This window comes from Sceloporus occidentalis, unplaced genomic scaffold, assembly GCF_023333645.1.
Source record: "Sceloporus occidentalis isolate IW3139 unplaced genomic scaffold, rSceOcc1.0.p SCAF_1, whole genome shotgun sequence".
NCBI classification, from domain to species: Eukaryota; Metazoa; Chordata; class Lepidosauria; order Squamata; family Phrynosomatidae; genus Sceloporus; species Sceloporus occidentalis.
This window is the reverse complement of record NW_028316981.1, coordinates 30,341,660-30,368,752: the sequence shown is the minus strand read 5'-3', so window position 1 is coordinate 30,368,752 and position 27,093 is coordinate 30,341,660. Positions and strand designations below refer to the sequence as shown.

The window sequence follows — 27,093 nt, the reverse complement described above, 5'->3', positions numbered from 1 at the left end:
CCGCGATCGCGGCGGGGAGCGGGGGCCCAAGCGGCGCGGGAAAGCCTCCGCCTTAAGGAGGCTTTCAGTCGCCGCCTGGGCCCCCGGCCTCGCCACGATCGCGGCGGGGAGCGGAGGCCCAAGCGGCGCAGGAAAGCCTCCCTCAGCTTGCCACATCCTGCCCGGGGGCGGGGGCAAACCGGGGCGGGACCATGCAGACCCGCCCCAAAGCAGGAAAGTCCCACCCCCAGGCGGGATATGGCAAGCCTACCACCATCAGATTCCTGAAACAACTCAAAAGAGTCAAAGATCACCCAAATACCAGTTCTTAGCCAAATGTTTCATACTGTGACCCACCACGAGGGCTCAAAAAGGAAAAATGAGTCCTGCTTTGGTTACCTACTCTTACTCTGTAGGAGCCATTATTGTACATTGATGATTGCTTTCTCCACATTATTGTCATAGCTGGCAGTCTCAGCCATTTCACGTACACAGCTGAATTCTATAATCACATATTTTGTGTGAATCAGGCCCTAGGATAGTAATTTACTAAATACTAGACTACTATGGACAAAGGCAAGATTTGTCACACAGTCACAGAGTGGCCTAGTTCAGACATAATGATCTTTAGCAGATCTCTCCTCCCGCCCCTTGAGAACAAGCAATGTGTCTGTGGGCACCTTTCCCCCTTCTCCGTTCAAATACTTAGCTCCCATATTTCTAGCCTAATTTATTTCAGCCCCTGTTTATTAGGGAAACAGGTGATTTCTAAACTGGGAAACTGTGGGTCAACTGCTGTTTATTAAGGGAAGATGTGAAATCAGAATCTGAACATCATGGTTTTTCAGCTTGAAATCATTACCCCAACTAGACCTTTATGTGTTCTTTTTCTAAAAAAAAAACAGGCATATTATTTATTATGTCTACTAACATATTTGGATGTGCATATTTTCAAAATTACTTGGAAAGCAATCTTTATCACTAATTTTTGCTCTTTGAGTTTATTGTTGGAAATGGAAATCTGAAGTAGACACATAGTTAACTGAAATAATTTATGTTACAATGGGTATTTACAGTATTTGAAAAAAGGGTTGCAAATGGGACATAAGATGTACTTTATATACCCAAGTGTGTGTGTGTATGTGTGGGTGGGTGTTTGTGTATGCGTGCTGAACGCATGATAATTATTTCAGTGTGTGAAATCTCAGTGGCTTACATGAAATAATAAGATCACAGGAGGAGGTAAATACATATTTGATCATTTTTTGATTCTATGTGGTGCCCCTGGTTGAAGAATAGAAGTAAATATTCTGAAAATCAAGGCATGGATAAATTACCAGAAGGCTTTTAATTTTCATAAAGAAAAGCAATAGGTATCACCACATTATTATTATGTGTTACGTTGAAGGTCACTGAAAAACATAGAACGTACCTTTTGTGCAATTAAAGCTATGTAGCAACTCAAGAAAAAACAATGTGTCTAGTTATCCAAAACACTTTTAAACTGGTCTTAAACTGTGTTTTACTGCTGTTTGCAGTTTTAAATTGCAACTGCATTCTGTAGAATTGAAAAGACTCTGACAATAGCCAAATACAAATACTGTTTCTAGACTATGACAGTATAATTCAGACATTTTGCCCACCATCTCTGGGCAGCTATGAGCAGAACTACATGGGACTAGACAAAGCAAAGCTTCTGAACCCATATTCTCTTGTAATTGTAATGTGGAGGACTGGGATAACAAAAAAAATTGACATTGGAGGTGGTCCTTAACTTCTCTTTTTTGCCACACACTAGTTCTCCTTGGTAAAGTTCTGTAAGCCTGTGGTCATCTGTCTGCCACAACCACCTGCCCTGAAACTTGCTGCTGAATCCCGAGACCTGTGAGGAAACACTACACTGATCTTTAAAAAGAGAGAGTGAGAGCAGTGGTGTACCCACAAAGCTTCCACATCTGTTGCAGGCAGGACTACCTCCTGCCTGTTAATCCTCTCTTCTACAAGTTATCCCAGTTCTCCACATTGCAATTAAAAGAGAAGATGTGGCTGGCAGCTCTGCTCATAGCGGCACAAAAGTAGTGGCCAAAATGGCAGAATTATAATATCTGAAGGCAAACCTCCAAGCAGCTGGGTGTGTGTGTGTGTGTGTGCATGTGTGTGAATTGCAAGGAATCATGTGTATCTGTAATGAAAGCCACAGTTACTAATATCCACTATTCACACTAGGTCAGCATTACTAGTGCAATTGTATATTTCCAAATATTCATTTGCTGAGATAAAAAGGAATGTAGTGTACCATTATAGAAGACGTTCAGTGGGTGGAAGGATAGGGAGCTTAATAGTCTTGACTTCTATACTGGCATAAAGGTGGGGAAATAAATACTCTTCCTGCTTCTACAGTTTCCAGTATGAATGTTTCTCCCTGTCTGGGCTTACTTCTAATTTTGGAGCCTGAGGTGGGATAAGAGGCTTCCTGCTCTCATCTCAGGCAACTGACTGTACTACATTACCATCACCAATGGAGATTATCAGACGGGGGACAAAACATCCTTGTCCCGTCCTTTTCCCATTCTCATAGCATGATCGTGAGAAGATTTTCATACGACGTTGCTCTTATCCAGACATTATCCCATCCGGAAAGCGTGATTGACTGTGATTGCATGAAAGAATTTCAAATGATGTCACGCAAATCCCATCATTGTCTCGTCATTGTCCTATCACTGAAGCAGCATTGGCCAACATTTTGCATTAACTGGAGTTTGCATTAATGCAGTGCTGCTTCAATGATGGGACAATAGCACTGCGATCTGAAAGCCTTTTGCGAGATTGCAGTCAAAGATGAAATAAGGATGGGGGAGTTATCCCATCCTTATCCCGTCCCTGTGTGATAATCTCCATCGTTGTCATCATCATCTTTTTCCCAATCTGGGACTCAAGACGGTTTAACAAAAGTAAAAACAGGTACAGCTAAAAAAATTATATCACACAAAAGTTTTAAAATTTAGTTAATCAGGATCAATTAACTAGGATCAAAAGAATTACTTGATGGTGGTGATATAACTCTACTGGTGTGAAACCACACCATGGCGTAGTCACAGAAAATATGAGGTGGCAGTTCACCTGGCCTTACAAGATCTTCAAAACCAGAGGGTCTGCAAATGAGATTTCTATAGTTATGGGATTGGAGACATCTTCCATCAAAAGAAATGACCCCTAGAGGACTATACCATGGGGAGGACTGCACCATCTGTGAAACTTTTTCACTCTCCAATTTATATCTCTTAAATAAGGACATTAGCCAGAAGGACTTTCATGATCCAGTAGGCCTTTCCCATCCATGGCAGTTTGGTTCCAGGGGACCCTACAGATGGGGAAAAACATGGGAGCTCAAGCCTATTTTAGATAATGGGAGGTTACGTGTAAGCACACCTGTGTCAGCTCACCTTTGAGAATACGGTGCCATTGGCTAACACGGGGTGGCGCAATATACTGGAGCGCCAATCAGTTGATGGTTAGTCCACCAATACAGCAGGCCCACTGTGCATCATAAATTATTCTAAAATGCTTCCCTTACAGTTCTGTGGTTATATGATTCAATGATAATTTGAAAAACATTACCATATATACTGGACTCTACATCAACCTCATGTACAAGTCAAGGGGAGTTTGGGGGCCAAAATCAGATAATTTGATGTGACCCGTGGATTAGTTGAGGGTAAAATTTAGGGGCATAATGGGATTAATAAAAGAGGCTCAATGGAGGAAGGTTGACCAGTCCCCCCCTCAAAGCCCTCCATCCAGGTTCCATAGCCCAGCTCCAATTGCTCCAAAAGTTGCCAAGAGCTCTGTCCCACCGCTGATACCTTTTCTCTCTCTCCTGGGCAGGGCTTCCCTTTGAGGGCCCAGGGATGGCCATTGGAGCTGCTTTAGACCCGGACTGGAGGCAATGACTGGGATCCAGGATGTGGTTTAAAGCAGCCCCTTCTTCCTTTTATCCTCAGTAGCCCCCCTCCCCACCACCTTGGATGCCTCTCAGGATACATCCAAGGTAGGGATGAGGGTCAGTGAGCCAGGGCTAACCCTCCACTCTCCCTCCTCCTTGGATGCCTCTTGGGTTACATCCCATGTGAAGCCTGGAAGGAGGGCTTTGAGGGGAGGTCTCTGGCTGGTCAACCTTCCTCCGGTGAGTCTCTTTTACTCCCATTTGCTTACTCTTTATTGTATAAGTCAACCCAGCTTTTTTGGGTCAATTTTCTAGAAGAAATTTTTCAACATATACATGATTTGTGTTGTTCATTTTTTGAAAATCATTGTATATATTATTGAAAATGGCCAGTAACTAATGAAAGTTATGAGAAGTGAATTGCTGTTACTTAAAGATATTGATGTTGGTGTCTCTTAACTAAAATACTGTAATAATTTTTGTTGAAATATTTAATAAATTTATGTCATTAGTCTACTGCAGGGATTTGCTATAGGATAAACTTCTGCTTCTGACAAGGAAAAGTAACTTGAAACAGAACTATTGGTGCAAGTGCTAATGAATACTCTGGTCTTTCTTGCCATCTTTTCCACATCATAGAAAACATATAGAGATTTTCGATTGCAAGGAGTTCTGGATTCCACTTTGAACAGCAAAACCTATGACACAGTGCGAAACCGACTGACTGTAGAAGAAGCCACAGCCTCAGTAAGTGAAGGCGGAGGACTTCAAGGCATCACCATGAAAGACAGCGATGAAGAAGATGAAGAAGATGATTAGCTCTCCAGATCTAGAAACCCCCAACTTGGATGTAGCCTGGAAACCAGTGCATGTAATCTAGTCTGTTATTCAGTTAGCCACATTAGGAAATGTTCTGTCCGCTCTAAATGCCCATGGAAAGTCTACCAATACAATTGCCATTTTAGCTGTGTGGTACTTAAGATTTAGCACCTCTGTTTCGATTCATTGAGTTTCCTAACTTCATATCTATATGTTCATAAGCAATATGGAGCACCATTGTTTAAAAATGTGAACGGAAACAAAATCTGCATAGAAAACATGCTAGATGTGTCCCTGTTATGATTAAAGTATAAATGATGCTTCATTAATGTACTGTATATACATTGATGGTAAAATTGTTGTGAAGACAAGTGAAACAAGTACTTTCATATCTTTGTTTCTCTCCTGTGGATGCCAAGTGCTTCGAAACAGAGTGAGGCTACTAAAATTGACACCTCTTTTGTACATTTGGGGGTGGGGAAAACATGTTAAAAGATGTTGGATTTTTTTTCCTGTTTAATATACCCACGCACTTTCCCTCCAATATATACAGCTAACTATGTAGAAGTGACATACCAATGGAATACTAGTCATCCATATTGCCACAATGGGTTGACCTTTATCACCTTGTCCACATTACAGTTCAGACCAGTTGTTTTATGTCAGTGTCTTACCCCCTCTAAATGTTACACTTTTGTTCAAAGTTCCGATAACTGTGTTTGTAAAAAGGACAACTTTAATTACAATCTTAGACTATACAGATGTGTTTATAATAATGAGGATAATAATAATGATAATGATAATAATAATAATGACAATATATGAAGATTTCTTTTAGTAGATTGTAACCATAATTTAAATCTCCTTTTGTTTTCACAATGGTTTTTATATCTTGTCATGTACATTGCATTTGGACCAGTAACTTGCATGCCCTTGGGTTCCCCCATTCTCTTCCAGAAGCTTTTATTTTCTGTGTAATATAGTGAATCCATCTTGCTTTTTTTGCCTTATACAAGCCGACAGTTGTAAAAGTGTGAGGACTGTGGCTTCTCAATAAATAACTATTCAGATGTCCTAAGAAAATTGCTGGAGTCTTTTTATGTCTGCCTTAGGAAGTGGAAAACAAACAAGAGATTTGCAACAGCAACAACAAAAGTCAATGTAAGAGCCCCCTTCCCCTCCCTAGAATAAAGAATACATTTTCGTTTCACATGCTTGGGTTTTTTTTTTCATATTTTGTTAAATGACGGGCTTGTTTTCATATTTTCATACAAAGATGCCACTGCAGAGGCATTAAGAAGCATATTTCCGTGAGAGTGCACCATACAAAAGTCAATAGGGCTTATTTCATAATAAGCTGAGAGATGAACAAGCAGCAAAATTGAGGTTTTCAATTTTTTGTCCTGTTATCCCTTCCATAGTAATAATTTAAGACAGCTCAGAAATTCATTTATTAATTTAAAGAGTTTATAGTAAAGTTTAAGATGTAAAAACAACAATAATTTAAAAATATGAACATGTCTTTTTCACCTGGTGTGGTCCACACACACACCACACATCTGCCATGTTGTGATTTTATGCATGCATATCCAGGAGACAAAATCATATTTTTTTTCACTAGAACTTAGAACATGTCTTCTAAATTGACTACTGGAAGCAGCAAAGAAACAGCTTTTAGAAAAGTTTTCAGCTGTCCCTACAGACATGGAGAGACTGGAAGGAATTATTTCACATTCTTTTATCTTAACACTGGAGCAAGATATTTTTCTGCCTGACGCAAGCACAAGTTGGTGCCATTACATGTATAGAGGTTGAGAGCAATGACTGAACAATCCTTGACAATGATAAATATATGGCATTCACCTTGCACTTCCAGACAGTAGGTTAGCTTGGGGAGGTGGTAATAGTCCTCCTGAAGGCCCTATACACTACACTGTTATAGCACTATTATCCCACTTCAAATGACAACATCATATGGAATCATGGGATTTGCAGTTTGTTGTGTGCTTTCAAGTCATTTCTGACTTATGGTGACAGTAGGGTAAACCTGTGACAAGGCTTCTTGGCAAGATTCATTCAGAGGAGGTTTCCTATTACCTTCCTCCAAGGCTGAAAGAATGTGACTTACCCAAGGTCACCCAAAGGGTTTGCAATGGCTGAATGGGATTTAAATCCTGGTCTCTCAGTATCCTAGTCTGACAAGTCAGCCACTACACCATGCTGGCTTTTAAAAACAGAAGATTAAACAGAATTGCATAGCATTAAAAGCCCAACCCTAGTTAGTTAAAAAACCTGATGGCACAGAAATATTTGAACCTGACATTGGAAAACGAATAAGGACAGGGCCATCCTGGCCTCTCTAGGGAGGTATTTCCAAACTCTGGGAGCAGCTACCAAAGAGGCTGTTGTTTCCATCTAACGAAGCTGAAAGGGTGGTAGGACAGAAAGAAGGGCCTCCTCAGATGATCTTAGAGCTCTCATGTGCTCATAAAGGAAGATACAGTCCTTCAAATGGATGAAAACAAGTCATGCAGGGCTTTATAGATCAAAACCAGCACTTTCTGGTTTTATAGGTCAAAAACTGCACCTGAATGTGAAGCTCTTCCTATTGAGTTACACTCCTTTAAAATCCAGTTGTGATGTCTGATCACATACATAGGGAAAAGAAAGAGCACTGGGCTATAGAAGGAACTACTAAGTTCCTTCTGCATGAGCTAGGTGTGTTCTGCATGATGTAGATATGTTCACAGGCAAAGTTCTCTGCCACCTTATACCTATCCAGATGTTCCAAGTAGAGAAGGCCTAAACTCTCCAAAGAAGCAAAATTCTGTTTATTTGCACCAAGATGGAGCTACTGAAGTGCCTTCAGTGCAGAAATCTGTCTTGTTTTGAGTTTTATTGGAGACAGGATGAGGGTGGGGGAAAGGGGTGGCAGAACCTGGCTTTTCCCTCAGTTACTGACATTAGTTACTGCTCAAAAGCCCTGCTGGGCATCCACTTCATTTGGAAGAGAGTCTAGCTTCACACCACCTCTAATAGCACCGTGCCTGGCTCCGTCAAATTCTCTCTCATCTCTGGAAGTCCAGCTAAGCTCTCCTTCTTTGGCAGTGTTAATTCATGGAGCATGGAGACTGGAAATGCAAGCAAATTGACACATGTCACCACCTATTAATCCAATTTGTTTCAAATTTCGGCAGTTGGCTTCCTCCTCCTCCTTCCCACAAAGTATGTTTCCTGGCCTAAGGGAGCTGTAGGAAACTGCTCTCTCCTACCATCTTAGCCCCCAACCTACTCCTATCCAGTTTCCCCTGTTTAAAGGGCCGCTGTTGTTTTCTTCAGCATTCAAAGTCTTGAGCACTGGGTATTTGGCCTGCACCTTTCATCTACTTTTGAAGAAAGGAGCATCAAGGAGCAGGACTCCATCAAGGCATGTTCACCATTCAAGGATTTTGTTTAGGACACAGCGATTAGGACATTGTGAGACCCTACATTATGTTGAATTTGAGAGGCCCCATAGCAATCCTGAAATGTTGTACATGTTTTGTCATTTGTTTATATTTTGAAGCCCCTCATAACATGAGCCTCAAGCTGTAACTTACTTGGGTGCAAATCTTACTTGGGTGCAAATCTGGAACTCGCTGTGAAAATCAACCCAAAGGTTGATTTGCTTGTGTGAGATAGCCACAGTTGTTCCAACTCCTCAGGATGGAGCTATCATACTGACTCCCATCACCTCAAAATGAATAAAAACAATTTATAAGCAAGTTCGTGTCCAATTTTTCAAGGGGTAATGTACATGCAGATTTTAATTTTGCCAAAGGAACAGAATAGTTTAGTCCAAAGCATGCTGCATTCCACAGAAGCTTTTCGTGCAGCCTACCATGGGTACCCATTATTGTTGTTGTGCGCCTCCAAGTCATTTCCAACTTATAGTTACTCTGAGGCAAGCCTATCATGGGATTTTCTTGACGAGATTTGTTCAGAGAAAGTTTGGCATTGCCTTTCCCTGAGGATGAGAACAAGTGACTTGCACAGTGTCACTTAGTGGGTTTCATGGTCGAGCTGGGAATCAAACCCTGATCTCCAGAGTTGTATCCAACCACACTGGCTCATTCCCAGTTCTCCAGCCAAAGCAAACAAACAAAGAGTCCCACCATTCAGCTGTTGGTCAACCTTAGAATCATAAAGTTGGAAGTGAACATAATGGCCATCCAGTCCAACCCACTGCCATACAGGAACTCATGATCAAAGCACTGCAGACAGATGGCCATCCAACCTCTATTTAAAGACCTCCAAAAAAGGAGACCCAACCACATTCTGAGGGATTGTGTTCCACTGTTGAACAGCACTTACTATCAGGAAGTTCCTCCTAATGTTACGTTGGAATATTTTCTTGTAGTTTGCATCCATTGTTCCAGGTCCTATTCTCTGGAGCAGCAGAAAACAAGCTTGCTCCATCCTCAATATGACACTCCTTCAAATACTTAAACAGGGCTATTGTATCATCCCTTAACTGTCTCTTCTCCAGGCTAAACATAACCAGTTACCTAATTCTCTCCTCATAAGGCATGGTCTCCAGACCCTTCAGCGTTTTGGTCGCCCTCCTCTGGACACACTCCAGCTTGTCAACATCCTTTCTGAAGCCTTGCTAGAGAGGGGAGCCAAACTATGGTGGAAAGAAAGAAAGAAATTTCTTCCCCTGATAAAAATGTGTTCCCCATGACTTCCTCCCCATCTACAATCATGCTCTCTGCAACCTACCAAAGAGTGCACCCCTGTGGGTCCTAAGGGACTGGACACATATGGTTGCTACCAAAGGGATAGTGGGTGAAATAGTTTATCTGTAACAAGTTATCTTTATCATATCGGGGGGAGCGTGTCCCTGTTAGTGCTCTTGGACATCTCAGCTGCCTTCGATACCATCGACCATGGTATCCTTCTGGATCGCCTGAGGGAGTTGGGTATCGGAGGCTCTGCTTTGCAGTGGTTCCATTCCTACCTCTCGGGCATATCCCAGATGGTGGAGCTGGGGGACAGTCGCTCTGATAGGAGGGCCCTTACATCTGGTGTCCCTCAGGGAGCGATTTTGTCCCCTATGCTATTTAACATTTACATGAAGCCGCTGGGAGAGATCATCCGGAGACACGGGGCGCGGTGTTATCAGTACGCTGATGACACCCAAATAGTCTTCTCTGTGTCTCCAACTGATGCAGTAACTAGGGATGGCATCTCTCCTCTTAATGCTTGCTTGGAGTTGGTAATGGGCTGGATGAGGGAAAACAGACTCAGCCTGAATCCAGAGAAAACCGAAGTACTGGTGATTGGCTCTCCTGGCCCAGGTAAGGAAATTGTTCCACCTGTCCTAAACGGGGTCACGCTCCCTGTGAAGGACTCTGTTCGCAGTTTGGGGGTGATCCTGGATTCGTCGCTCCACCTTACTACTCAGGTGGATGCGACGGTCAGGAGCACTTGCTATCAGCTTCGGCTGATATGCCAGCTGCGACCCTTCCTTGGCCGGGGGGACCTTGAAACCGTGGTACACGCTCTGGTAACCTCTCGATTAGATTTCTGCAATGCGCTTTACATGGGGCAACCCTTGTACCAGACCCGGAAGCTTCAATTAGTGCAGAATATGGCTGCTAGGCTGGTTACTGGATGTTCCAGAGCCAGCCATATAACACCAGTCTTAAAAGATCTTCATTGGCTGCCTATTCGCTTCCGGGCTGAATACAAGGTGTTGGTTATTACCTATAAAGCCCTAAATGGCTTGGGCCCAGGGTACTTGGAGAACCGCCTCTCCCCATACAATCCGCCCCGCACTCTCAGATCGGGTGAGAAACATCTTTTAAGAGTTTCAGATGCTAGGTATGTTTCATCTCGGAGGGCCTTTTCTGTTGCAGCCCCACAGCTCTGGAACTCTCTCCCCAACGAGCTCCGTACTTCCACCTCCCTTGATGTCTTCAAGAAGAACCTGAAGACTTATTTGTTCCGCCAGGCTTTCCCTCCGTGAGCCTTGTTGTTATGCTTCCCCTCTGCAATGTTGTTGTATTCCATTCTACACAGCCACTTGTATTGTTGTTGTTGTTCATAAATGTTTTTATTGCTAGTTTTGTGATATTGTTGGGGTAAGGGGTTGTGATTAGATGTTTTTATCTGTTTTATCCTTGCTGTACACCGCTGTGATCTTTGGAACAGCGGTATAGAAATAAAATTTTATTATTTATTATTATTATATCCAGATTGTCAGTGACACTCCCAGTTAATCCTCTGCCATCCCATTTTTCAACTGCTTTTAAAATGTCCCAGCTTCCCTCTCTTCCTCCCACTTGTCCTCTACTTACTTTATTTGCTGCAAACTGAGTCCAAAGTGCAAAATTAGTTTGTACTCAACTCAGCAGTCTTTCCCATTTGGGCTTTTTGTTTTTATCAGACTTTCCCAAACTGAGTATCTAAATCCTAGGTTTTCTTTACTTCAGGTAGCAGTGTTGCATGCTCTTTCCCATTAATCACTTTTGCCCTTTTGTTACCTGACTACCCTTTTTTGACCACACTCTGACATCACTCAGCCAAACGTTCCAGTTGGCATCTGTGAAATGTTGGATGATATGTCTTTACACAACTTAGCACATTTACAGTATGACTGCCCTACTGCACATTTTTGTCTTCTGTAGCAACTCATGGTGTAATGGTCTGAGTGTTGGACTATGAGTTATGGACTCTGCAGACTGGTGTTCGAATCCCAGCTCAGCCACGTAAACCCACTGGGTGACCTTGGGAAGTCACACTCCCTGGCAGTGTCAACCCCCCTCTGAAGAAACTTGCCAATAAAATCCCATGATAGGGTCAGCATAAGTCAGAAAAGACTTGAAGGCACATAACAACAATGACAACAACACAGCTGCTAGGAACAGGGACAAAAGTTGAAAATATGTATTGCCTAAGCTTCAGCCACTCAACACACTGCAAATAAACTTGGGTAGTTAGTTTGGATCCCCCCACAATAGATAGCTATAATTGCAACATATTTTTGAGGCCTCCACCGACCCAAAAAGGTAGAGTGTGTAGTAAATTCTACACTATTTATAGAATATTGTACTTGTGACATTGTACCATTCTTTTGTTTTCTATAGGGCTACTTTGTAAATGAATATTGCAAACATGATTACAATTGTTTTTAATCAATGTGCGCATTTAAATCAGACACAAAAAACCATCAACAATACAACACAGAACACAGCATATATACTTATTTTATTTTATTTATTATGGTATTTATACCCCACCCTTCAGCCCTAAAGGCTTTCAGAGTGGCTTACAATTATTATTTTTAATTAGACCGTTCCCTGCCCTCAGGCTTACAATCTAAAAAGACACAACACAAATTTCCAAAGTTGCACACATGCTATAAGGCACCAGTGCAGGACTTGCTTGAAAATATGCAGGTCAATGGTTGTTGAAGCTTGGAATCAAAATACATAAGATCACAGTAAGGAATTTACCCTTCCATTCACTGCTATTCCCACAAATTAAAGTCCTGTTGCCTAATTGAATAAGACAAGGGTCTAATTCTTGACCCATGGCAAACACACCTCCCCTCGTCTCCAGCTCCCTTGCTCTTTTTTCTGAACTCAAACATGTAGGTACTGCCCATTTCTTAGCATTTCTCCCACCCACTGGGTGAAACCAATCATCCACAGGAGCTGGACGATCATTCTACACATGTGAAGCTCTTGCTGTAAATCCACTAAGCACTAAACAATGCATCCTCAGCTCAGGAGCAGTAATCACATGGCCTGGGGCTGCAGGGAAGTCCTTCAGACCCCTACAGCCTTTCTAAGCTCCTAGATCCCCTCTCTCTCTTCCCCAAAAGGGGGTCATACCTGAGAGCTGTAGCTTCTGAGAATGTCTCTTTAAAATAATATACAAACATCCCCAAACATAGCTTTGATCCACTCCCCAAACACAGGTTTTGCAAATTTAGAGGTGTACTTCTGGTCACTTCTGGTTTTGTTTTGAGGAGGCTGGTGCATCCCAGATTGATCTTCCAGCAGGGGAAATGGCCACTGGGGTCCCAGAGTTGTTCACCCACACCTTTAACAAAAGTGTCTTCAGAAAATATGGGTTCCAGTGTAACAAGCAGTGGATTAGAGGAGGCTGCAGGGTTGCCATATAGTCCAGATTCTAGGCATGTCATCCAGTGCCCATTTGAGCTTTCACTTAGCCTGAATTCCAGGCTTGCTTTCATTTTTTTAAAGTAAGTCTTTACCACTTATAGAAGCTGAGATATGGGGAAAAATGAGGTGGCACTCGGAAAACAAGCCTGCCTCTGTGCTTCAGGAAGCAAGAGTGAGCATTATGAACTGCAGAGTGCAAAAAGCTAAGAGAGTGTTGGATGAAGCAAAGGAAGAAGGAGCAGGGAAAAGAGAGTGAGCGGTGTGAGTCCCAGGAGCATGGGGGGCTACATTGTGTGGGTGTGAGCTGTAGCAAAGGTGGGAATAGTAGGAAAGGGACAGTGAACGGTGTGAGTGGTAGAGTTCAAGAATCAAGGAAGGAGTGTGTTGCAAGGGTACAAGATGTGATGAGGATGGGAGAAGGAAGGCAGGAAGAGTGAGCAGTGTGGGTTCAATCTTGTCTCTTGTGCTGTTTAACCTCCACATGAAGTTGCTTTGAGAGGTCATGAGAAGTTTGGGAACTGGATACCATCTATACACTGATAACACTCAGCTCTGCTTCTCCTTGTTATTGGAACTGGAGGTGCTGGGCCAGTGCCTGGATCAGGGACTTAGCCAAGGGGGTCAGTCCTCTTAAATGAGGTCAGTCCACCTGGGCAGCCACCACGAGGCAGAGTGAGTGAGTGAGTGAGTGAGTGAGTGAGTGAGTGAGTGAGTAGATGAGTAGGTGGGAGAGAGTGCCTAAGGTGGTGGCGCTTAGTCTGGACCCCCCTTCCCAAAATCCTGGCTACGTCCCTGCCTGGATGATGTAATAGGCTGGATGAGGGGGAGTAAACAAGCTGAATTCTAATAAGATGGATGCTTTGTGGAATGTTTGGGGCCTGGCTTGGAATGTTTGGGGCCAACTTTGGCTGGTCCCCCAACTATGGCATTTCCTGGACAGGGATAATTTACCCACAGTAGTCCATGCACTGGTAGCCTCCAAATTAGACTACTTCGATGCACTCTATGTGGGTCTGCCCTTGAAGATGACTCAGAATAAACTACAGCTAGTGTAAAATGCCATGGCTAGACTACTCACTGCATAGAATCATAGAATCACAGAGATGGAAGATACCACAAGGGCCATCCAGTCCAACTCCCTGCCATGCAGAAATTCACAGTCAAAGCACTCCAGACAGAGGGCCATCCAGCCTCTGTTTAAAATTTTTGAAAGAAGGCACTTCTTTTCAGATATGCAGTTCATTTCAGATATCATATAATGCCAACTCTGAAGGAACTGTACTGGGTGCCAAGATGTTCTGAATTCAAGATGCTAGAAATAACACTGAGAAAATGTTGAGAAAATGACCCATGGTATTAGATGTCTCTGCACTGATGCACAGAACATGAGAAATAAACATGTCTTTATGTCTTAACACAGAAAGGCAAACATGATTAATAGGCCTGACTGAAACCTGGTGGGGTAGGTCTCATGGTTAGAAAGTAGTAATAGAAGGGTATAACCTATTTCAGAGAAATAGACCAAACCAGAAAGGAGGAGAAGTGTCATTTCATGTCAAGAATGTGTATTCCTACGAGGAGATAACATGATTTAGAGCATGGAAAACAAGTTGATTAAAAGTTAAAGGGAAGAAAAACAATAGGGATCTCATTGTTGAGGTCTACTAAAGGTCCCCTAGTCAGACCATGTTCAAAAAGGAGAACTAATAGTAACAATGGAAGATTTCAAGTTCAACCGCCCTGATATTTGTTAGAAGTCACACTCTGCCAAGTGTGTAAGGTCCAAAAAATTCCTCACTTGCCTTGCGGACAGATGTCATTGTACAAAGGTGGAGGAAGCAACAAAGAGATCAGCTGTTTTGTATTTGATCCTTGCCAGTAGTGATTAATTAGTCAATGAGTAACTAAAAAGTGCTTTTCATAACTTGGAGCTGGGGAATCTATGTCTAGTTACATCAAGAATTGTCTTCTTTTTTTAACCTGTGTCAATGCACATGCAGAATAATACCCTTTAATCATTTAATCATTATATCAGGAGAAAAGTAGCATATAAAATCATCATCATCATCATCATCATCATCATCATTACTATCACTCCTTCTCTCTCCCTTTTCTCTCCCTCCCCTCAGCTTTTTGTAACATAGCATTTGAGATGAGACTTTAGGTCACAGGCCATGTGCTCTCCATTTAGATCTCCATTTCCTATAACAATGTAAATTATGAGCTGGAGAGGCCAGAAATGAAATGCAGAGATTACAAGCAATCCTCTGGCAAAGTCCTGTGCCGTGATGAAAGTGGCTTGCAAGTCAAAACAAAGGGAAACACTGAGCAACAAATTAGTCCTGGGCTGTAGCTAATATGGAGATCAAGCCGATTAAAATTAATACATGCAACAATGATGGTAAGGGAGGGATGACCCTGGAATAATGTCAGCCCTTAAGGAGATTAAGTCACGAACAGGTGCCAGAAGTCCAAAAATAAGATTGTGGTTGTAGAGGGAGACTGCAGAAGCTGAGAGATGGGCAAAGCAATTGCAAAGGACAACGTGATTTTGCTGTGCCCGTCACAGACATGTTGGCTCATTTGCTATGCAACAAAGACAGATACTGAAATAAACAAACATGTTATGACTTATTTGTCTGACTAGGAAGACAGGCCAGGTGGTCAGATTGGATCAGACTGACATGAAGGCTGTTTAAAAAAAACAGACAAGGTTTATTTGTGATCTCACAGGAAGTTCATAATAGGACAGAGAGCACAGAGCAATTCCAGCTCTCCTGATCTCTATATGGGCCACCACATATTAACCACAAGGGCTTGCTACCATTGCACCCTGTGCTGTCTGTATCCTTACACAATGGCACAGCAGCAGAATACAGCCAATTACAGGATCTGAAAGAACTAAAGCATGAATGGAGAGTAATCATGAAAAGATAGAACACAGTTACATTTGGAGGGAAATAGGAAACAGTCGGACATCAAGAGATAGTCACAGGCAGCCAGATGTGACTCACAAAAATCAGACTGGCCTCCTATTATTGACATACACAGAATCATAGAGTTGGAAGAGAGCACCAGGTCCATCTCATCCAGTGATTCCCAAACTTTGGTCTTCCAGATGTTTTGGACTTTAGCTCCCAGATTCCCTGACTATTGGTCAAGCTGGCTGGGACTTCTGGGAGCTGAAGTCCAAAACATCTGTAGGACCAAAGTTTGGGAATCACTGATCTAGCCCATTCCCCTGCCACACAAAGTACTCCCAACAGATGGCCATCCAGCCTCTGTTTGAAGAGTCCAAAGGAGAATTCACCACGTTCTGAGGTAACACATTCCACTGTTGAACAGCTTTTACCATCAAGAAGTTCTTGCTAATGTTTAGGTGGAATCTCTTTTCCTGTAGTTTGTATCCATTGCTCTGTCCTGGTCTCTGAAGCAGTAGAAATCAAACTTGCTCCATGCTGAATATGCCATTCCTTCAGATATTTAAACATGGCTGTCCTGTCACCCCTTAACCTTCACTTCTTCAGGCTAAACATACCCAGCTCCCTCAGCCTTTCACCGTTTTGATTGCCCTCCTCTGAACATGTTCCAGATTGTCAACATGATGATGATTTCATGTCCCCCCTAAAAAAAGCATTCTCCTAATTTGGCCTTTTTCTTTTGACAGATGAGCAGTTGGTTTGTGCTTGCAGTTTTGTATGGTGCAGTCAGTTCTTTCAGACATCGTTAAGTACATTTTGGCATCAAAAGGCAGGAGAGGAACCGTTAAATAAATAGCAGTGAAGCACCCTAGACAGCGTCTACAACAGTCTGTGTTTAAAAAATAAGAAAATGCAAAAAAAAAAATCCCTATTGATGGAAAATGTTTAAAAGACAGAAAAATGAAGGGTGAATATACAGCTCAGAGAAAGCCTGCAGAGAATACTCCTGGGTTGCCTAAAAGCATCTTCAGTGTTTGAGGGGGGGAAAGAATCTTCAAACACTTTTTTAAAGGTGATGATGGAGGGAAAAGGCTGTCTGCTGGGAACTGCTCTCTTTGTGGCACGTCCTGCGAAGCTCATATTGGCTTCCTCGTTCCCATTGTTTCAAACACCACCCACAGCATGAATGGCGGGTGGCAGCTCCGGAACACCAGCAGCAGCCGCAGCCGCCACCTGTCGCATGGTGTCTCGACAAACCGTTGGTAGAAGCAGCCTCTGGAGGACTCAGGCTGCTGCCACATTGCAGAATTAATGCAATCTGACACTGCTTTAATTGTTGTGGCTCAATGCTATGGAATCCTGGGATCGGTAATTTGTTGTGGCACCAGAGTTCTCTGACAGAAAAGGCTAAATGTCTCACAAAACAAGAAATCCCAGAATTTCATAGCATGGGGCCGCAGCAGATAAAGCGGTGTCAGACTTCATTAATTCTGCAGTGGAAATGCAGCCATAAAAAAACATTGTGTCCATATACAACACTGTTTTGAATTTGACATCAATAGTAGAAGACCTTCAGGTCCATAGTACCAAAAACAAGTGAAAGGAAATTTCTGAAGGTATCACAACCAGTTTAGGGGATACAAAGGCAAGTATTTTTCATATTCAAACTCAGATTTCGGTTGCATTTTTAAGAGAGGAGGAAGAGGAAGAGGAATAGAAAAGAAACTTTGATGCTTAATCCAGGATAGTTAGCACAACTAGACCAGAAACAAATCACCAACAGGGATGTCTGCTGCTGGTAGTCACCTTCACTGGATCTCGGAAAAGTTACATTTGGGGGCTATGTCTCCCAGAATCTGCCAGTTAGTAGCCATGTTCACTGCAGGAGTTGTAAAAAGAAGACATTACTGTGCTCAGTGCTCAACTCACACAAGCTTTCTCTTAAAGAATCAGAAGTGAAATGAGGAGAATATATTTATAGGTAAAAGAAGAGTACATACATCCAGGCATGTAACAAACTAAAAATAGCACAGCAACTTAGCTGAAACTCTGGTAGAGACAGAAAATGTGATATCAGGGCATGTTTCCAAGAAAAAAAATCTTAAGGAAGCTACCACACCATTTGGCAGGTATGTTTATCTCCATCAAGAGAGAAGAGCAACCCACTCTCCAAACATTTGACAAGGCAGATTCAAACATCTTTCTCATTAAAATCTGAAGCCATGGTCTCATTGCTCCTTGGAAAAGGGAGCAGGGAGACAGAAGATGCAGTTTTTTCCTTGACATTTAAAGTGGTGCCTCAACTAGACGGACGCATTGATGATTGGTCTCATGTCGGGATCATTATTCTAATTCTCCGAAATGCCCTGTTGAAGCGATAAATTCAGCAAACCTTTAAAAGCCTTTATCTGGAACACTTTAGTAAGCCTTGGGAAAGTTACTTTTTGGATTACAATTCCCAGAATCCTCCATGCTGTCTTGTAGACGGCATCTGGTTAGTAATATAAAAAAAGGAACTTTTCCAGCCTCTGAATTGTAGAGGACTGAGTGAAAAGCTCATTTTTAAAAAATCGTTGGATTTTTAAGGTTTGATTACAAAGGGAAAATGCATTTTTAAAAAGAAAGGAAAAAAGAAAAAGGGATGGAAAGGGAAATACAAAGGTAAGTTTATCTCCATCAAGAGAGAAGAGCAACCCACTCTCCAAACATTTGACAAGGCAGATTCAAACATCTTCCTCATTAAAAGCTGAAGGTCTCATTGCTCCTTGGAAAAGGGCTAGGCGTATACATAAATATAAGATGACCATATGTCCAAAAATACATTTTCTTGAAGCTGACATCTACAAAATATACATTCATGCACTGCTAAAGCCTTAACAGCTTTCTGGTTATTGATCAATGGGTGATGAACATTTATCTTTTGAGGTCTGGAGTATAAAGGACTCTTTGCAACAGTAAAAGCACTCAGGATTTGACACTGTTGTCCCTCAGTTAAATTCAACATCACAGGATGCAATTTGAAAAACCATGTGCATCTACAAATACCAAAGATTTTTCTAAAAGAAAATTAATATGTTGTAACACCTCCAGTCAAAAAGGGGTAATCATTGAAAATGTCCACATCATATGCTGCAAGGAAGCACTGTCTGCATTACATCACTAACATTTAGTTAAAACAGATGATTTCATTCTTTTTATAAAAAGGTGTTGCCCTGTACACCTGAACCATCAGTTTCTGTTGGACAAAACATAGGCCCTTTTCACACGAGGCACTTATCCCACAGTAATCATAGCCCAAACATTGCCCAAATGCTCCAGAAGCACGGAGGTGGGATCACCAGTTGTGCTTCTGAAGCGTGTCCTCTGTTCTTCCATCGACAAATTGTTTGCAGAGAAGCCGTTGTCTTCTGTAATTACAAAAATGGCTTCTCCACAAATGATTCATCAACGGAAGAAGAGCAAAATGCCTCAATTACATTTTAGAAGCACAACGGATGATCCCACCCCCCGTGCCTCTGGAGCATTTGGGCAACGATATCCACGTGGTAGGTGCCTTGTGTGAAAAGGTCCATAGAGTACATCTGTACTATAGACATAAAGCAATTTGACACCATTTTAACTGCCATGGTTCCATCATATAGAATCATGGGATTTGTTTTATGAGGCATGAGCCGAGCACTTTTTGGCAGAGAATGCTACGGACCTTGTAAAACTACAAAGAACAATCTAGCTTCTCTTCTCACTCAGCTCTAACTGCATTGATATCAATTTTAGTGCCTTTCAAGTAATATTTATACATTAACCATTTTGGTTTCAATTCCTCGGAGGATGTATGAGTAATTTTTCAAACACAGCAGGGGTGTCTGACATTCTTGATCAACTGATCCAAAGTACAAGTCCTACAATCAATCTATTTCTTCCATGAAAGGGGTTGTTTTGCAATCTTCAAATTAAGTTTGGGGAGAGGTGGGTAAGAGATGATGATGACGACGACGATGACGACGACGATGATGATGATCCCATACAGTAATGCTTGCAAGAGGTGCCTGAGGGGCTATATCCATTTTATTCCCTTGTTCTATTGATGGTGGTGCCTCTGCTGCTTGAAATGCACTTGGAAAGTGTATCACTTGTGGCCAATGAGACAGAGGACTTTATCAGACAAGGGAAACTGGAAGTATAATCCAATGGTAATCCGAATGCAATCATGGGGTTTCACGTTATTGCACGATAGACTACCATACACAAATTTGGGCAATGGGAAGTCAGTCCGAGCGCAATCATGGGGTTTCATGTTAGTGCGTAATAGAGTACCACACGCAAATTCGGGCAATGGCATGCTATTTTCGGGCAATGGGAAACCAGTTCGAACGCAATTCACATTCACGTAAATTTGCTGAACTAGCGAATTCACGTGAATGCATTCTGGCCCTACTTTCTTTTCATTTGCAATTATGAGAAATTCCTCACATGTGATAAAGTCCAGAGAAAGAAGCCAAATGGCACATTGGAAGTTGGTGGTACAGCAAAGTTTATCCACCTCCATCATCTTACATGTAGTCCAAGGAAGAGCAGGCAGTCACATGGCAGGATCAGCCCTACCATGAGGCAAAATGATGTGGGTGCTCCAGGCAGCTAATCTGGGATATCACTGAAAGTGAAGCAAACCGTTATTTAATTAGTTTTGGGTTGCATCTTAGCTGTCAGGCAGCAGGGACATCAGGGTTTGAATCTTGACTCAGCCACTGAAACCTAGTGACATCACTAGGGGGTGTGGGGAGTGTGGACCACACCAGGTGACACCCTAAGGGGGATGACACCACTGTTCCTCAGACACCTACCATTTGGAAGAAAGACTGTGACATTCATCTGCTTCCCTTTAAAATGACTTAAGAGATGGTGGGAGGGGAGTGAATCTCAGTGGAAGCAGAAAGGAGAGGATTTTTTTAAATAAAATTTTCAATTTTTTAATTTTTTAAAAAACATTAAACTTTAAACTTTTAAAAAATATATATTCTTTTTAAATTTTCTTTTAAAACACTACATTTTAACCAAATCTTCACAATGTATATGTAAATACATTTAGGTTGTGTGTATGATATTGTAATTTGAAGGTATAATTTTAATTTTACCAGTTGTTTATGTCACCACTATTAGCATTACATTCAGTGGTATATGGGAATTACGATTTACAAGTAACATTAGTGCAAAAAGCATTACTAAGGAGTCTGTATGGTGTGGTATGGGAGGGTGACACCATGAGTCACCATGAGTTACTGCACCAGGTGACACCAACCCTAGTGATGCCACTGCTGAAACCCACTGGGGAGCCTTAGGCAATTTATACTCTCTCAATCTCAGAGGAAAGCAATGGCAAACCCCCTCTGAACAAATATTGCCAAGAAAACTCCAAGCCTTAGGGTTGCCATAAGTAGGAAACAACTTGAAGGCACACAACAACAACAGAATCAACACATAGGCAAACTGAATGTGTTCAGGGGTCTACTCTACTTGAAACTAACAATAGGATTTATGCCCTTGCATCCTGGGTGAAAGTAGTGCAATTAACAACAGCCATTTGGTCCTGGTGTTGGTAGCCAAACCTGGCTGAAGGTAGGGTATTGGCTTGAGCAAAAAGCCAAAGCTCACCTGTGAATATCTGTACACAGCAAGGTTAAGATAGAATAGATTCTGGAAGCTGAAGAAAATTCAGCTTCCAGCTCCCATCATTATGGATCGACCTGGCTGGAGCTGAAGGAAGCTGGGGTCCAACATCTGAAGGGGTACAGATCTCCCACTCCTGCAGCAGGAGGCATTGTTCTCGGGGCAAATTCAAGACCCCTTGAGAGACACAGGTTGGCCTTATAAAGTATAGATCAAAGCTATTTCAGAAAGCTTGTATTGTGCATTTGTCAACATTGCAAAATTTAAAAAACTGTGGCTGGAATCCTGAATGATCTTTATATATGTGCATAACCACCATAGTTACTGCACTATGAAGTGAATTCTTACTTGATCCCACCCCACACCCCACTTACCCAAAAGTAGCCATTGTGATCAACAGGGTTCTTTTCCCCTGTGGTTCTGGAATCTACTGGCTGCCATTGCCACCCCCTCTCTTGAACAATCCCCATTGTAACAGGAAGAAACAGGGTCCCTGTGATAATTGCCCCTGGTGCCACAGATCACTTGCACAAGGGAGAGTGGGAACAGCAGCCATCTGCTTCCCAAGAGACAGGAGAACAGACTCTCACTAATCACAACAGCTGTTTCCAGGTAAGTGGAGACTGAGGAATGTTCATGGTCCCTACATAGTCCCTAAACTAGGGACAAGGTGGGGATCATGAATATCTAATGAATATGTAGGTTATGCATTCTTAACTGCCATACAGGATTACAGCCAGAGAAACAAAAAGATATTATCCAATGGCACATTAATTAATGATAAACATTCTTACTCCATCACTCCTAAATCTTAGCCCCCAAATCCTGGCAGTTGTTTGAGAAATCAGCCATTCTTTGGATCCATTTACGAGTCACATGTGCACCATGAGGATTATGTTTCCTTATGGTAGTGTTGTGAGAACTGAACTACTTCATGCTTTTAACATTTCATGATTTTCATGCCAATCAATATTTATTCTACCAATATTTCAAGTGATCCAGTGTAACTGGAAGTACGCTATGTATGTACACAAGTTCCCAGTTAAGTGTGCAGCCCTAAAACTCTGACAGCTATGATACACCTATGATACAGTGAGAAAAACACAAATCAACATATTAACAAAAACAGAGAGAGCCTTTACTTACAGCTAGGAAGTGACCATATTACATGAACTGATGTTCAAAGAGGATCTGCCAACTTTCAGACTGGAAGCCAAATATTCCTTGGAAATCTGCAGCTCAAAACTGGAAAATAAGAACTGCAAAAAATAATTCTTTCATCATGTTTCACACATACCAACACAGAACCTTCTATTACCTTCCAAAGTTATGAAAAACAGTTCTTGTCTGTGGAAGACCAAGGTTCAAAATTCACTGGTTATTTAATCCTTCCTGACTATGATGCCTTGGTATAGCTCAGTGATGGTGAACCTATGGCACATGTGTCAGAGGTGGCACTGAAAGCCCTTTCTGTGGGCACATGTGCTGTCACCCCAGCACAGAGTTTGCCAGGGTTTGTTACTAGAAAGCCAAAGGGACATGGCACTTTGTGATAAATAAGTGGGTTTTGGGTTGCAGTTTGGTCTGGTGGATGTGTAAAAAAGGTTCTCCATCACTGGTATAGCTTCTGGTGAGAGGTCCTCCTCCATGTTCCAGCTGTCATAGCTCTGGCCTGTGAGGGAGAGAAGACCAGCCAGCCATGTAGGGCATAAATATAAATATTGGGTAGGATATGAATATTTAAATGATCAAACAAGCAAACAAATAACTTGTTGTTATGTGCCTTCAAGTTATTTTCCAACCTATGATAACCCTAAGGTGAACCTGTCAAGATTTATTGACAGGACAAGATTTGTTCAGAGGGGGGTTGTCCTTGCCTTCCTCTGAGGCTGAGAGAATGTGACTTGCCCAAGGCTACTCCATGAGTTTCCATGGCTAAGTGGTGATTTGTATCCTGGTCTCCAGACTCTTAGTCCAGTGCGCAAACCACTACACCACTCTGGCTCCCATAATATAAAACCTCATAAATAACACATATCAGTTAAAAGATACAGAAGGTCTAGGTTTGCCCATATTCCTAAAAAGCACATGTCCCCCCCAGCACTTCTATTCATACTTCTTTCTTCCTCAGACTTGATTCTATCCAGTCTTCAGCAGTATAAACAGACTGTTTCTTCCTTTTAAAATTTTCTCATCTGAACGCTACAGTTCTCCCATGTTGCAAAAGAGAATGCCATTGTTGTATCCTGAACTGAAAGAATGGTCAGGGATTTGGTGCAAAATATCAGAACCTAGCCCTTGCTCCCATCCTCCTGGTACAGTATTTAAAAGCAAAATTTTCAGTATAACTGGTTCTTATTCTAGTATTTACTTGGTGTTATGATCAATCCAGACTGGTGTGTGAGCCAGCCCAGTTGCACCATCCCCACCTTTTGCAATGGCCAGTAATTGCTTGTGTAGGGAATTCTAGGATCCATCCTTGAATAACTGAAGAGAGTGCAAAACCACTTGTGAAACCAGAAAGGGCACAAGTGATGTGCCATCTGAAGACTCTGGCCATGAAGCCCCCTTAGAGAGCAGGGGCCCTATTCTGGTGTTTGCATCCTGTGTCTAGAAACAAATTTGGATGGATCGAGATTGGTTGCTCTGTAAGGAAGGAAAGGACTGAACTAATTGCCTTCTGCAAGTTCACACTGCCTGTGGAGCCCACTGGGAGAACAGAAGTAATCTCAAAACCACTGGCAATAAACTTTGAGGATCCCTGGAGAACAGGAGAGGTCCCAGAAGACTGGAGGAGGACAAATGTTGTCCCCATCTCCAAAAAAGGGGGGTGAGGGCCCAAACAATTATTACCAAGTCAGTCTGACATCAGTACCAAGAAATATTGTAGAGCAGATCATTAAAAAAAATAAGCATTTACAAAGAAATGTGATGATCACTAAAAGTCACCATGGTTTTCTCAAAAACAAGCCATGCCCTACTAATTTATCTCTTTTTTGATAGAGTCACAAGCTTGGCAGATAAAAGGAAAGCTGTGGATGTAGCATATCTTGATTTTGGTAAGGTCTTTAACAAGGTCTCTCATGATATTCTTGCAAATAAGTTAGCAAAATGTGGACTAGGTGGATGTGTTATTGGTTTAATGGTCGAATCTGAAGGGTGCTCACCAATGCCTCCTTGTCATCCTGAAGAAAGAAGTGACCAGTGGGATACCACAGGGTTCCGTCCTGGGCCCAGTGCTAGTCAACATCTTCATCCATCATTTGGGGTTTGTCTACACTATTAAAATACTCTTGAGTCCAACTGAAAAGACTGCTATTTGGCCACACACAAATTGGAGGAATTAGGACTTGTTGTGGGGGGAGGGATGAAAAACTCCATAAATTCCCCTGAAAGGGGATTTGCGGTTTTTCGCAAAGCAGCCATAAGTGTCCGTGAGGATGAGCATTATCAAGTGTGTGGCAGTCCCTTTTTAGCAGAAGATGGGCAAATAGATGTGAATTTGCACAGGAAACCCTCTATCATGAGATTTTCTTGGCAAGATTTGTTCAACAGAGGCTTGCCATTGCCTCTGATGCTGAGAGAGAGTGGTTTTGCGCATGGTCACCTATTGGGTTTCAGTGGCTGAGTAGAGATTCAAACCCTGATCTCCCAAAGTCCTTGTCCAACACTCAGACCATGGTTCAAGGCAGATTCAAAGTCTGGTCTTCTGGAATCCTAGACCAACCCTCAAACCACACACTATGTTGGTTCTCCATACTGCTCTTTGTGTAGCTATGTGTCTTCAAGTCATCTGTCAACTCTGTTGATGCAAACGTGAGCGTGCAGAGTAAACTTGGAAGCCTTGTGTGAAGATAATCAACCGGCAAGCTGATGGAGCACACCAGGAAAACAGCTGCCAGATAAAAGGCAAACCGACGCCTGGCTTATCTCTGAAGAGGCACTTTGTTTGTTTGTTGCAAAGACACACACAAGAACAATCACCAACACCATCCACCAACTATAAACCCCACAAACTGTACCAACGGACATCTTGGCTTATATACACATTTGCCATGCGGCCACCTTGTCCAGCCTCTTCCTGTACAAGTTCCTGTGCATCCTGGAATATCTTCCCCCTTCAAAGATGACACAGTATATTTACACATTGCTACGTGCTTCTGGCACATCACCTGCTGGTTTGAGTCCCAGCTGCAGCCAATTCCAGGCTTCTACAAAGTGAATAATCATATCCATTATGTTACATCTGAATATTTTCATACACTTTATACTTTAACAAACTCATGGCAAGCTCAGGATTTTCAAGAGAGTTTTCTTAATCAAGGAATACCCAGGGTTCATTTTGACAATCCTTTCCTCTGCTATATAGAGTTTGAATTGAATACCTTGGTTTGGAGGTCGCAGTCGGAGCCAGATTATCAATGGTTGAGTTGGAACAAATGCTCCAGGCCCTCTGAAGGCAAAGGGGCTCAGTGCTGAAGCAAAGCAGATTTCTTCATCTTCTTCCCACTCACTTCCTGCATCTCCCAATCTTTTTGATATCACCAGTATGTTGTGTGTTACTTGAGTAACTGAGTAAAGCTGTCATACATGAGCAGAAAGCGGGGGCTATTTTTGGAACTGCTCCAGGGTCCCAACCGCTTTAATTCAACCTTGGCCACAGTGAACAGCAGGCAGGCAGCAACATACTGATCAAATGAAACATGGCAGCATTTAGACTCTTAAGGTTGGACACCATCAGCCTGCATGACTCCTGCCCTCTCCTCATATGGTCTGCTACTAGCATTGGCAAAGGCAGGCCCTCTCCCAGGCTGAAAGCCCTGGAGGAATACAATCTCTGTGGCAATGCTACCAAATTAACACTTGGGGTGCATCTACACTATAGAAATAATGAGGTTTGTCACCACTTATAGCTCCATCCTATGGAATCCTGATTCAGTAGGAAGGAGCCATGACAGTTAAAGTGGTGTCAAACTGGACGATTTCTACAGTATAGATGCACCCCTGCTCCTTGAAGGCATGACTCTTGATCAGGCTACAATTGTTGGTGGTGTGTGCCTTCAAGTAATTTCTGACCCTAAGGTAAACCTATAATGGGATTTGTTCAGAGGAGGTTTGCCATTGCCTTCCCCTGAGGCTGAGAGAGTGTGATTTGCCCAAGGTCACTCAATGGGTTTTATAGCCAAGCTGGGAATCAAGCCCTGATCTCCAGAGACCTAGCCCAACTCTCAAACAACTACACTATAAAATGTATGTTTAATGGGAATTAATGTACTGAAACCCGTATGGGCAAAACTATTCAGGATATCTGGAGGACTGTATTCTCCCATGCGAGGGCTAGCATGGTGTAATGGTTTGTATGTTGGACTAGGACACCAAGGAGACCAGGGTTTGAATCCGGGCTCAGCCATGGAAACCCACTGAGTGACCTAGAGCAAGTCACACACTCTCAGTCAGCCTCGGAGGATGACAATGACAACCCCCCTCTGAAGACCTTTGCCAAGAAAACCCTGTGATAGGTTCACTTTAGGATTGCCATAAGACCAAAATAACTTGGAGGCATTCAACACCAACAATTTTCCCCTATGAGCCT

At 42.4% G+C, this 27,093-nt stretch overlaps 1 protein-coding gene across 21 annotated transcripts in view; it reads left to right on the top strand.

Moving 5' to 3' along the window:
- Window positions 1-5,949, top strand: part of CADPS (calcium dependent secretion activator) — a 452,259-nt gene extending 446,310 nt beyond the window's left edge. For all 21 annotated transcript variants that reach the window (XM_089518937.1, XM_089518931.1, XM_089518899.1 and 18 more), the window contains one exon: window positions 4,562-5,949. In XM_089518937.1, the coding sequence (XP_089375063.1) occupies window positions 4,562-4,741 (180 nt within the window). In that variant the 3' untranslated portion in view covers window positions 4,742-5,949. The remainder of the gene's footprint in view (window positions 1-4,561) is intronic.
- Window positions 5,950-27,093: the final 21,144 nt, after the last annotated feature.